This window comes from Podarcis erhardii (genome assembly GCF_964252035.2).
Source record: "Podarcis erhardii genome assembly, chromosome: 3".
Lineage (NCBI taxonomy): Eukaryota > Metazoa > Chordata > Lepidosauria > Squamata > Lacertidae > Podarcis > Podarcis erhardii.
The window spans coordinates 107,956,085-107,968,825 of record NC_138507.1 but is presented as its reverse complement, the minus strand read 5'-3'; the positions used below and the strand labels follow the sequence as shown (position 1 = coordinate 107,968,825).

Sequence of the window (12,741 nt, the reverse complement as noted above, 5' to 3'; positions counted from 1 at the left end):
AGGCCCGGGCAATGTATTGATACATTGCCCAGGAACGGATTGAGAGCCAGAGCGCAATAGCGCCTTCACCTGTTGGTGTATCGTGGGTGGAACTTGTCTGCTCCTGACTCCCTCGGTGAGCTGGGTGCTGCTGGTGGTGGGACTCCCTCTGCCGCCAGCGCCTGGTGGGAGGAACAAGCGGCCTCCGCTGGGGCTGATGTGGCTCATTCCTCCCTCCATGTGCTGGGCTGAACATGGTCACTAGATGGCGACCTTGAGTCACAAAAAAGACTCATGCTGGTTTAATTTTGAATGCTAGCTAATTCTGTAAGTTAAGTAAGTGTTGAGTGAAGCAACACTGCATATTGTGTTAGGATCCAACAGTGTCATGGCCTGTAAGAGAGGGGCTGCTTGCTATAAACAATACCTACAATAAGTGGTCCGCAAAACCAACTGTCTGGACAGTTGGTATAAAAACACTGCTTTGACTTTTGCTCTTAGGAGTGAGGGAGTGAGAAATCACTAGGTACTACAAACAATGGGCTGGATCCAAACTAAATTAACTAAAACCAGCAGGGCACATTAGTCACGACTTAACTAAGTGCAACTAACTTAATTGGGATCCAAGGGAATGACTGGCTATCAAGCCCAGCCAAAATGTCTAGACCCCTAAACTCCATCAACATGTTGCTCTTTTCCCAATTACTAATGGCAGAGTTTAAACCCATTATTACAAGGAAGACAATGCACAAGGTGAAGAGGTGTCTTTCTTCTCCACTGCAATCAAAACAGAGGTTGCCTCTCTGAATGGCTAGAAGCCTAAGGAAAAGAGCCTCTAATTCCAAACACTAAAGGAGACCTTTTTCCTAAGGGTGAAACTCACATAAGAGGAGGGGGAATCTCTGTACTGATTGCCATGTGCAAGAAAAAAAGCACAGTGTGTACTTTGTGTTTTCAATACAAACTCCCCCCAAATGTCTGGAATTAAGGAAAAATAAGATACATTGTCACTGCTACATATTAAAAGACACTGTTTGTTCCTGATGGTTTTTTGGCTTGAAGAAACTACAGTACAGTACTTGGTCTTTAATGCAATCTCACTGCATTGAAGTAGACTGTTTTGCACTGATAATTGGCTATCCTTTATTATCCAACATGTAATGTTACCCAAACAAGAGAACCAGGAGGACAATGTCCATGATGCACTTTGTCACAGGTGCTATTATGACCTCTAGAAATGGTGAAATTAGCTTTAGCTTAAGAAGCAAATATTTCCTAAACTGAAGCACAATATTTCCTTTCCAGTTACAGATAGGTAGCCGTGTTGGTCTGCCATGGTCAAAACAAAATAAAAAAATTCCTTCCAGTAGCACCTTAAAGACCAACTGAGTTAGTTCTAGGTATGAGCTTTCGTGTGCATGCACACTTCTTCAGATACACAGAAGAAGTGTGTATCTGAAGAAGTGTGCATGCACACGAAAGCTCATACCTAGAACTAACTCAGTTGGTCTTTAAGGTGCTACTGGAAGGAATATTTTTATTTTATTTCCTTTCCAGGTAATAGAAATCCTGTTATCTAAAAGCATTACAACCACTACAGAAAACAAATGTATAAAGTGTGGAAGTAATAATACACGTGCATACATATCTGGTGACACCTGGCCCAATAAACCTTCCCAGGAGCATGTACGTTTATGTATTACATCCAATAATTTACTCATTGTTACAGAAAACATCCATTTGAGAATTACTGCTGTAATTCTCACATGGAGTTGAAATTTACTTCATGCTGTTTTACAAACATAAATAGTACAAGAAAAAGGCATGCATGAATGCACCCCATGGCAAAGAAGTATTACGGTAAATTCAGCAGAACAAAAGCTAATACAAAAATGGTATCCAACTGTTGGTAAGGAATTTGTATGTTTTGTGTGAATATATGTTTCAAGGACCTGTCTCTGAAAACTTCACTGCAAGCTAAAATCTCCTCTCACCCCCATTAAGATCTTATTTTAGTATATGTTTACAGATTTACCCCTATACCTGGCAAGGCAAGCAACATTTCGTGCCTGCCAAATAAGAAATCAAAGTAGTGCACTACTAAGAGATCTGCACTAAGATTATTCCAATAGGAATCCACTTACAGTTAAAACAGGCTCACACCAGTTTTAGGTTTCACTTCTTGCTCCCTTCCTGAGTTTTTTCTTTATTTGGGCCCTTTGCCCAAACATGAAGACCTGATTTGTCTGCTTTTTAAAATATCTATAATTCAGTCCCACTGAATTAGGCTGTAATCCTTAACATATTTCTAGGCAGTAAGTTTGATCTCTGTGAGATTTTATGCTTGAGTAAATACGAGCAGGATCACACTGTTGTTGCTGTTTCTAGCCAGAATGGCACCATTCTGGTAATAAAAGGAGACAACTGCATGGCTAGGTTTGTGATGGCAATATGGTAGCCAGTTAAAAGCAATCATGCCAGAAGAGCAGGTAGTAGCCTAAATACATATATGAAATAGATACAGATGTGAATGCAGATATCAGCATAGGCTGCTTTCTGAAAGTATTAGCCTCTCCAACAAGTTTATTTTAGATTTCTAAATGTAGAGGGGGCCATTTTTAATTCACAATTTCCAGCTAGAACCAAGGTTACTCTATAAAACAATTTCAACAGCAAAGTTAAATGCAACACTACATGTTAGTCATCAAGACCACTGGATTACAGATAAAATTAGAATTACACATTTGCAAGGCATACAGTCAAACTAATAAAATGCAACAGGTGACATTGATACATGAAGTCTAAGCTGTGCTCGTGCAAGTCTTATAGCACCCCTCAACTTGGTGTCTTCCAGATGTCCACTGGAGACAATGGGGGTTGCAGTCCAAAACATTCAGAGTGTGCCAAGCTGGAGAAGGGTATTTTATCATCTTAAGCCGCCTGAAACATGGCACTGTTTTCTTTTTAAAAATTTTGTAGATACAACAATGCTGTCTAGCACTCCATATTTCAGCTTTTATTAAAGGATTTTGAGGGCATATATGTAACAGCTGTCATTCTACCTCTAAAATAGTGAAATTAAACCTTACTTATATTGGGTGGTATCCAATTATGCCATACTCAGAGTAGACCCATCAAAGTCAATGAATTTCAGAACTTAAGTCCAATTATTTCAATGAAAATATTCTAAGTATAAATAACATTGGATATACTGTCCATTCTTTTTACAGGATAAAACACATTACTGTGTACACAAATAATAGGACTAACAAAAAATGTTGGTCTGAACTTTAAGTCACCTTTGTTCTAAATGCCACCACAAATAAGGATATTGTAAAACTATTCTTCCCAGAAAACTAATAAGTAATCAGTCCCACTGCATAACAAAGCTAGATGTCCACTGAAATCTGAAGTATGTATGTCCCAAGTAAAATGAAGTTAGTGGACATTTTAGACTAGAATACAATTTAACAAGTAAAATGCACTGGGTACTTGAAAACTATTTTATACTCCCTGGTTACTGACCCAGGGTTAAGCACTAAAAATGCATTGATATAACCCAAACCCTGTTTAAATCACACTGAAATCACTGGTTCTTAAGTGCTTAACCCAGTTCCGTACTTCAATGAAGAAAGTGTGATAAATACAATAAAAAAAAAAAACTTTCAGGCACACAAAACACAACACAGCATAAATCTGTAATTTTTTTTGTCTCAAACAAAATGTTATGTTGTAATCAAACGTCTATTAAGGCCTTAAAACTTACGAGTATTTATTGTTATCAAAACTGTAACCACATTAATTTTTAACTGTGACTGCAGTAATAGAAAATTTAAAGCAAGTATGGTCAATATGTGTGAACATTTAAAAAATAAACTTTTTACCTTAAAGTAGTTCTAGAAAGTTCTCACTAAAGCCACTCCAAATGTAACACCCCTGATCTCCACGGCTAGGGGATTGGGAGTATGGAACAGGCTAGTGAAATCTCTTCAACACCTAATTACCCAGTTATCTCTAAACTGATGTTAACACTAACTTTAGTTTAAAGCTAACAGAGTTTAAATAAAACCAAGGTTAAAAGAGAGTTTGCAAGTAGTAAAGTTAATTATGGGTAGAATTAACCATTGTGCTGTTCTGAAAAGACAAGAAGGAGGAATTAACGTTCAGTAAGGGAAGTTAGAAGAGAACATGATTAGAAAATTTGAAAAGTTACATCTGGCTTTATACTTTAATATAGGTGGATTCAAAAAAAAAATCAATGGGAGGTAGAAATCTTATTTGCCAAAACAGAATGTCTAGTTGTCTTTTAGGGGCCAGACGGCTTGAAAGTTGTATTTTTCAATGCAACGTTTTAGTTCCTTAAATTCATTCTGATAGCGCAGATAAAATATAACAGATAGAATTCTACTGGATATGTTGCTAGTGTGTGGAAACAGTCAAGATCCAAGGATCCCCAGGCATGCACCTCCAGATAGTGGAAACATCAGGCATAATCCTGGTGGCACCCGGGTATCTTCACTTGGTCACAACTGGCCAATAGCCAGGTGCAAAATGTGCCCGGAGAATTTTGAACGCGGCTACCACCTCTCGCCTGGGAGCTTTCAATTACTGACCCATAATCTCACTTGCTTTTCCCTCAGGGTCCTTCCATCATCTATCTGTCACTTTCATGTGGGTGAGGTCCTTAGCCCTCAATGGTTTTTCAAAGGGAAGACACCAAAGGAGTACCATAATTCTCTGAGGTGACTCCTACTAGCATTGGCCCATCACTGGAAAGTCCTCTGCCTGCAGCAGGCCTGGCTCTCTCTCCCCATGCTGAATCATATCTTCAGTATACACGGAGTCCAGCTTGCCTGCTTCAATGCAGCATCAGCTGCAGCTAATTAATACTGTCCCATGCACCAAATTACCAGCAAATAAGTAAAGGCATGTAAAGAATTGCACTGCAAGAATCTCTAGTCACGTCATCTAGGGCTGCCATATGTCCAGGACATTACTGGGATTTCAAAGGTGGAAGTGATGTCTGGGGGGAATTTCCGGAAGGCACAGTTTTGTCCTAGATCTTCGGCATGTAAACTGAGAAATCACTTTTTGGGGGGGTGTTTTGGTAAAAAAAATAAAAAATCTCAACAACATTGGGGTTTGTCTAAGTAAGCTCAACAACTTACTTTTTTGAAATACAGCAACCCTACTTTACACTCTGAACCAAGTTTCCTCAGTCCTCCTTTCCCCACCAAGTTCCTGACATCCTCATTTTTGAAATCAGCCCTGAGTGCTCACTGGAAGGACAGATCCTGAAACTGAGGCTCCAATACTTTGGCCACGAGAAGACAAGACTCCCTGGAAAAGACCCTGATGTTGGGAAAGATTGAGGGCACAAGGAGAAGGGCACGACAGAGGACGAAATGGTTGGACAGTTTTCTCGAAGCTACCAGCATGAGTTTGACCAAACTGTGAGAGGCAGTGGAGGACAGGTGTGCCTGGCGTGCTTTGGTCCATGGGGTCATGAAGAGTTGGACACAACTAAACGACTAAACAACAATATTTGTTTGACAACAGCCTCAGAATAACTTCAATATGCCCCTGATTTAAAAATAAATGAGGCTAATGAATCTTTTTGAGAAAATCAGGAAAGCAAGTTTTCAAGTTACACAAACACACTTATGCATTATTCCAGCTTCAAAATACTGGTGCATGATGTGTATAAAGCACAGCCCATGTATTTTAGGGCTGGTAGACCAATCATTAGAATATTGCCCTAGGATAAAGAAAGCAGGCTTCTCAAAGTTGTGAGTAATAATTGTTCAGTGCACCTAGATATTATGTATGGGTTAAAATGTTACCAACCTCACAAGATAAAATGAACCATGTTCAGGTAAAAAAGTAAACCTAGCTTGTGTTTTAAAAAGTGGTTATCTGCACAAGCACCCAAGGAACAAATTAAACAACAAATTGCAACACAGATCTAGCAAAAACAAATACCACCTTTATCCTATTAAATTCTATGCACTAGCCATCAGTCAATAATGTTTAAAAACTAATCAAGCTCAATACAGATTCTGATGGAGCAGGACTTTCATCACTTAACTCTAACTGTCAAGAAACATATATTGGTAGCAACTATACTGGAATATAATACAACAGCAAATGACATAATTTTCTTCAGTGAGGCAGGTATATCTGAAGGACTCATAACATTCCAGTCTAAATTAAAGACCAACTCAAAAATCTGTCATGCCACATTAATATATTTGTCTAATATTCAGTATCATCTGAACTATTTAAAATGCTGCCCATCTTCCATTTGGGAGCAAAGTGATAATCACACCTACAGCTCTCCTAAAGAATATCACTGCTATATTTTTGTTGTTGCTTAAAGTCATGTGCACATGTATCTGGTACTTAAAGTTCAGATCATTTAGTAGCTATCCTATAGGACCATGTTGGGAAGTGGAAAACCAGCTATCTACCCCAAGTGTTCTACTGGCAGGCATTTATTGATTACATTTATATTTATATCTCACCTTCCTTCCAACACACAGTGGCATATATAGCTCTCCTCCCTCTCCAATTTATCTTCACAACAACCCTGTGAGGTAGGTTAGGCTGAGAGACAGCGACAGGCCCAAGGTCACCCTGCGAGCTTCATACATTACCTTGTATTTTATTCTGCAAACTGCCCTGAGATCTTATGATGAAGGGCGGTATATAAATCTAATGAAGAATAATGAGTATACAGACACCCAAGAGCACAGCAGACAGCTTCGCAGGATGTCAACACAGGCGCATGAAAACACTGACTATTCCCAAACCGATTATGTGAAAGTCGGAGTACTGGAGCACTGCCAGTTATCACACATGCCTGTCGGCATCCCCTTGCGTTACGTCCGAATTCGGGACACACGCAGGCATACACACGTATTTGTCCTCACCTGGGGCTGTCACCAGTGACACGTGGATGTCAACATGCAGCAAACCTTGGGCATTTGCTATGGTAGCGAATTTACCTCCCAGAAAACGCGCGGTCTTCCCACCCCTTCTGGATCCTCCCCGCCCCCCCCAGCGCCCCTTCCTCACCTTCTTCAGGGCTGGCACGAGCAGCCCCCGCCACTTGGGCGCGTTCTCCTCGCTGAAGAACTCGTACTGCAGCGGCGGCGCCTGCATCCTGCCCGCGCCGTCCCGCGCCCTGTGAGGGGAAGCGGCGGCAGTCACTGCTGGGGCCGAGCCGCTCGGCGGTGCTCCGGGGCCCGGAGCGGCGGCGGCGGGCGACACCCGGAACCGGAGGAGGGCAGAGGCGGCAGCAGCGGGAGCCGCCAGGGGTGGTGGCAGCGGCGGCGGCGGCGGCGACGGAGGGACCCAGCGCCGGGGGGCGGCGGCGACATCCCTTGCCCGCTCGCTCGCCGCCCGGCCCGGCCTTCCCTCACTCAGCGCCGGGGCTGGCCTGGGACAAGGCACCGCCGGGCATCCTTTCCCTCGCCCTGACAGGACGCGGCGAGCGGGGCAGAGGGCGGCCGAAAGGGCGGCGAGGGGGAGCCCTGCCCGGCAACGGCAGGAAAGTGACGGTTGCTGAGGGGAGGGAGGGGCAGGGTCCCGAGCGCGGCTTTGAATTCTCGGGCGGCGCGAGCGGGGTGGGGGTGGGGGCTGCTCTTCCCTTGCCCTGACGGTTACAACCGCCGGCGCGTGCGCAGTCGGCGCAAAGGCCGACGGGGCGTGCGCAGATCGGGTCGCCTCCAAGCTCTCCTCCCCTTTTCTTCGCTTCCCGCAACCTTATTCTCTGGAAGTCGATCCGGCTCGGCGTTGCCTTTCCCCACTCCCCCCGCCCCTTCCTCTTCAGGGCGGAAGTGAAAGTCGGAACAACTCGCGCGACGCAGCGCAACAAGTCTTTCTCAATCCGCTTGGGGAGGAGGTGTTTTCAATTGTGGGGGAAAGAGAGAGAGAGGAAGAGACGGATCATTTCCACAGCGCCCCCTGCGGAGAGGAGGACAGGTGAGCTGCGCTCGCCTGCGAGAAGCCCACGGTTCCTTAGATAGGAAGAAGCTTTATAAACAAAACAGAGCCGAGCAGTTCTATCCTGTTTCCACTTGCTGTTTTTATTTATTTTATTTAAACCAAGGGTTTGTACACTTACCACTAATAACGAATCATATGTTGTAGATATTATTGCAAATTTATTATGCTATTTTTGCTATGTACAAATGACATTAGAAGACTTGGTCTTTTTATTTATACACTTTATTATTCCTTTGATCGCCGAAGAATTGATGCTTTTGAATTCTAGTGCAGGAGGAGACTCTTGAGAGTCCCATGGACTGCAAGAAGACCAAACCTCTCCATTCTGAAGGAAATCAGCCCTGAGTGCTCACTGGAAGGACAGATCCTGAAGCTGAGGCTCCAATACTTTGGCCACCTCATGAGAAGAGAAGACTCCCTGGGAGTGGACCCTGATGTTGGGAAAGATGGAGGGCACAAGGAGAAGGGGACGACAGAGGACGAGATGGTTGGACAGTGTTCTCGAAGCTACCAGCATGAGTTTGACCAAACTGCGGGAGGCAGTGGAAGACAGAAGTGCCTGGCGTGCTCTGGTCCAGGGGGTCACGAAGAGTCGGGCACGACTAAATGACTAAACAACAACAACATTATTCCTATGATCTTTGTTTATAAAATTCAGTAAAAAGTTACTGTACTTTTAAAAAAATCACAGAGCCGAGCAAGAACTGGACTCACTACTGAGAGAGCGAACTTTGCAGAGTCTGTGGGAGTTGGAAGAAAGCTGGGGGGTGTTTCTTCTCCCCCCCATCTTGCTGAGAGGATGTTACATTGTTGTTTGGGGTGTTGTTATTTCAGTTTATTTGTCGCTTGACACATGTGGCCTTCTAGCAACTTGGAAAATTTTAAAAATGTAACATTGGGTGAGGAAATGCATTACAATATTATTATTTATGAAATTTATATTCCACTCCTCATAGAGGATCATAGGCCTGTTTATAGTGTCTGTCTGTCTGTCTGTCTGTCTGTATATAACAAAAATCATAACAAGAACAAACAAAACAGTAACCCACACACCGTTTAAAAGGCCATAGATTTAATAAGCCAAAGGCTTGCCCATTGCCTAAAGATATGCAATGAAGGCACAAGGCAAGCCTTCCTTGGAGAGTGTTCCACAAATGAGAACCCCTGAACTCTAGGGTATACCAGTACCAACAATGAACAATCCATACAGTAACATAAAACGAGCCCAATGAAACAAGCAAAAACTTCAGCAACAAAAACATGCCTTCAATAGACAGCATAATCATCATAATCCATCAAATCCTGAAACTGCATTACATCTCAGCAGAAAGTGGCTTGGGGTGTTGTCATAAACTCCTAATACTAATTAATACTTAATTAATAATTAATACGTAATTAATTAATACTAATTAATAATGTATTAATATAAAATGTTACTTTCTAAATATCAATAGTATTTTAATACAGTGCCTTTAGTGCCACACTGCTGTATAGTGTTTGTTGAGGGCAAAGAAAGGGGACAGGCAGATGACACACATTTTTCACTTGTGTCAAAAACTTTTATCCACCAGGGATAAACTTTTTGCCTTTCACCCAATATGCTTTGTCTCCTTTTTGATCAGTTGAGGAAGGCATCTAGCAAAATGGCACAAATTACATTTAGGCTTTAGCTTGGAGATTTCACTGTGTTTTGCAGATGTATTTCCCATCTCCTATCACAATCTCTGTGGCCTTGTCAAGAGCAGCCTCATGGTGGTGCCCTTGTCTGACTGTATGTTCTTGTCATAAGCGCAGAGAGGGGCAGGAAGCCTTTGGGGAAACACTGTGTATGTGTCTGTCCGATTATGTTTTGTGCTCTGAAAACTATTTCCTCCACCTCCGTTGATGTCATGGTGCAGCTGTCAAAGTCTGAGGCCTCGTGCTGTCACTATGCTGCAGGAATGTTTAGCAGTACAGTATCTGTTTGGTTAGGTTCTGCTGCACTTACACCAGGCTTTAGCTTATCTACCTACTTGGAGAAGTATTTGGCAACTTTTACAATGAACGCAAATATTACTCTCTGTGAGGCAGCACACATATTCAGTAGCGGTCAGTGAGGCTGTGATACCCTCTTGCCTTCCAAACGCCCTGGGGCGAGGCAGTGGGAAGGGGCACTGTGTCAGAGCCAATCTAACCCTCCTGACTGTCCAGTGCTGTGCCTGCAGGAGGTGCGAAGGCGGGAGAGTACCCTTGCCCTCATAGTGACCCTGAGGGTCTCCCATTTGGTGTCACCCCAATGCATTGCAGGGACCCTCTTACCACTCAACATCCAAAAAACCCGAGTGCAGCACCAACAAGTACAAAATAACCCCTCTGCAGTGCCACAAATCCAACTCAATGGTGTAACGTTGGAAAATGACAATCACTTCTACCTACGCAGTTATCTTTTCACAAGGGTCAACATTGATGCCAAAATCCAGCATTGCCTGAGCTCTGTGAGTGCGGTTTTCTCCCGATTGAAGTGCAGAGTGTTTGAGGACTGGGACATTCGCAGGGAAACCAAAATGTGTTTACAAAGCTATTGTACTACCAACCTTACTATATGCTTGTGAAACATGGACCACTTAGAAACGCCATCTCCAACTCCTCAAAAGATTCCATTAGCTGTGTCTCTGAAAAATTTTACACATCACTTGGGAAGACAGGCGAACTAATATCAGTGTACAGTGGTGCCTCGCAATACAAAAAGAATCCGTTCCGCAAGTCTCTTCGTCTTGCGGTTTTTTCGTCTTGCGAAGCAAGCCCCTTAGCGGATTAGCGCTATTAGCGGCTTAGGGGTTTAGCGGATCAGCTGTTAAGCAGCTTAGCGGATCAGCTGATAAGCGGCTTAGCGGATCAGCTGATAAGCGGCTTAGCGGATCAGCTGATAAGCGGCTTAGCGGATCTGCTGATAAGCGGCTTAGCGGATCAGCTGATAAGTGGCTTAGCGGCTTAGAAAAAGGGGGGGGAGGAAAAAACCCCCGCAGGAACTCGCAAGACATTTTCGTCTTGCGAAGCAAGCCCATAGGAAATTCGTTTTGCGAAGCACCTCCAAAACGGAAAACCCTTTCGTCTAACGGGTTTTCCGTCTTGTGAGGCATTCGTCTTGCGGGGCACCACTGTACTGGAAGAGGCAAAGATCACCAGTGTTGAAGCAATGATTCTTCAACATCAACTTTGCTGGACTGGTCATGTTGTGCGGATGCCTGATGATCGTCTTCCAAAGCAACTACCGGTACTCTATTCCAAACTTAAAAATGGAAAGTGTAATGCTGGTGGTCAACAAAAGAGCTTTAAAGACTGTCTCAAGGCAAATCTTAAAAAATGACAACTGGGAAACACTGGCCTGCAAGCGCTCCAAAGGTTTCATAGGCTTTGAAGACACTCGAGCTCAGGACGCAAGGGAGAAACTTGCTAAGAGGAAGGCATGCTTGGCAAATTCGCACTGTGATCAATTCCCACCCGGAAACCAATGTCCCCACTGTGGAAGGATGTGTGGATCCAGAAGAATTGGCCTCCACAGTCACTTACGGACTCATTGTTAAAACTGTGTTTATGGAAGACAATCTTACTCAGCTACGAGTGATCGCCAAAGATCTTGTTTGTAGGCTGGGGTGCAAGCCAGTCACATCTTTCCACTCTCCTCATATGGGATCTGCTCAGACTCGGGAAGTGTCTACATACTGGCTAGCAGGGTTAACTGGAAACACTGTGTGTGTGTTTCTCTCAGGGAGAAGCAATTTCAAGGAGAAAGGCATTGAAAAGGACTGGCTTTCCCTTTCTGCTTTACAGAAATACAGCAGTTTGTGGCGCTGTCATTTCTAGTTTGGGGCCTTTGAAGTCTTGGGAGCAAGTTCTGTTTATTCCAGTGGACCCTGCACAGAATATCCACTTCTTAGCTTTGAGTTTAGCATATGTTACCTGCAATACCAGCAATTGCTGTGGCTTCGTTTCATAGTGGCTGTTTATGCTTTGTTTTGATTGTGAAGCAACTTTCATTAGTGCCGTGAAATAGGTGCGCTTCTGGATATAAGTCAAAACTACTTGTGCATCTTATGCAAACTCTGCTTTTATGTTCAGTTTGGAAAGAGCAATCAAAGCATACTGAAAATCTGACTGGAACCATCTCCAAGATCCTGGTTTAAAATTTGGGGGATGAGACGCTAAAAAAATGTGACAAGTACAGGGGGAAATTACACTTGTGCATTGCGTAGGTGCCACAGAAATATCCAAGTATTGTTAACGCACCCCCTGTACTAGTTAATGGTGGACATTTGCTCAAATTGATTATTATTGCAAGATTGGTTAACATGAACTGGTATTAATTTCTCAAGGGATCCTTTAATAGTTTTGCTCAAAAACCTCTATACACTGGTGCCTCGCAAGACGAAAAGAATCCGTTCCGCGAGTCTCTTCGTCTAGCGGTTTTTTCGTCTTGCGAAGCAAGCCCATTGACGGCTTAGCGGATTAGCACAATTAGCAGTTTAGCGGCTTTTAGCGGCTTAGCGGATAAGCGGCTTAGAAAAAGGGGGGGGGAGGAAAAAAAACCTGCAGGAACTCGCAATACATTTTCGTCTTGCGAAGCAAGCCCATAGGAAACTCGTTTTGCGAAGCACCTCCAAAACGGAAAACTCTAGCGAGTTTTCCATCTTGCGAGGCATTTGTCTTGCGGGGCACCACTGTACCCAAACAGGCTGGAGGAAATGTGTTTGTGTGCGTAGTTTTCACCAATTC

At 43.5% G+C, this 12,741-nt stretch overlaps 1 protein-coding gene across 1 annotated transcript in view; it reads right to left on the bottom strand.

Moving 5' to 3' along the window:
• SOS1 (SOS Ras/Rac guanine nucleotide exchange factor 1) overlaps window positions 1-7,185 on the bottom strand; it is a 36,588-nt gene extending 29,403 nt beyond the window's left edge. Inside the window, exon 1 of the mRNA XM_081854515.1 lies at window positions 7,057-7,185. Coding sequence (XP_081710641.1) covers window positions 7,057-7,143 — 87 coding nt within the window. The 5' untranslated portion in view covers window positions 7,144-7,185. The remainder of the gene's footprint in view (window positions 1-7,056) is intronic.
• Between the last annotated feature and the right edge of the window lie 5,556 nt (window positions 7,186-12,741).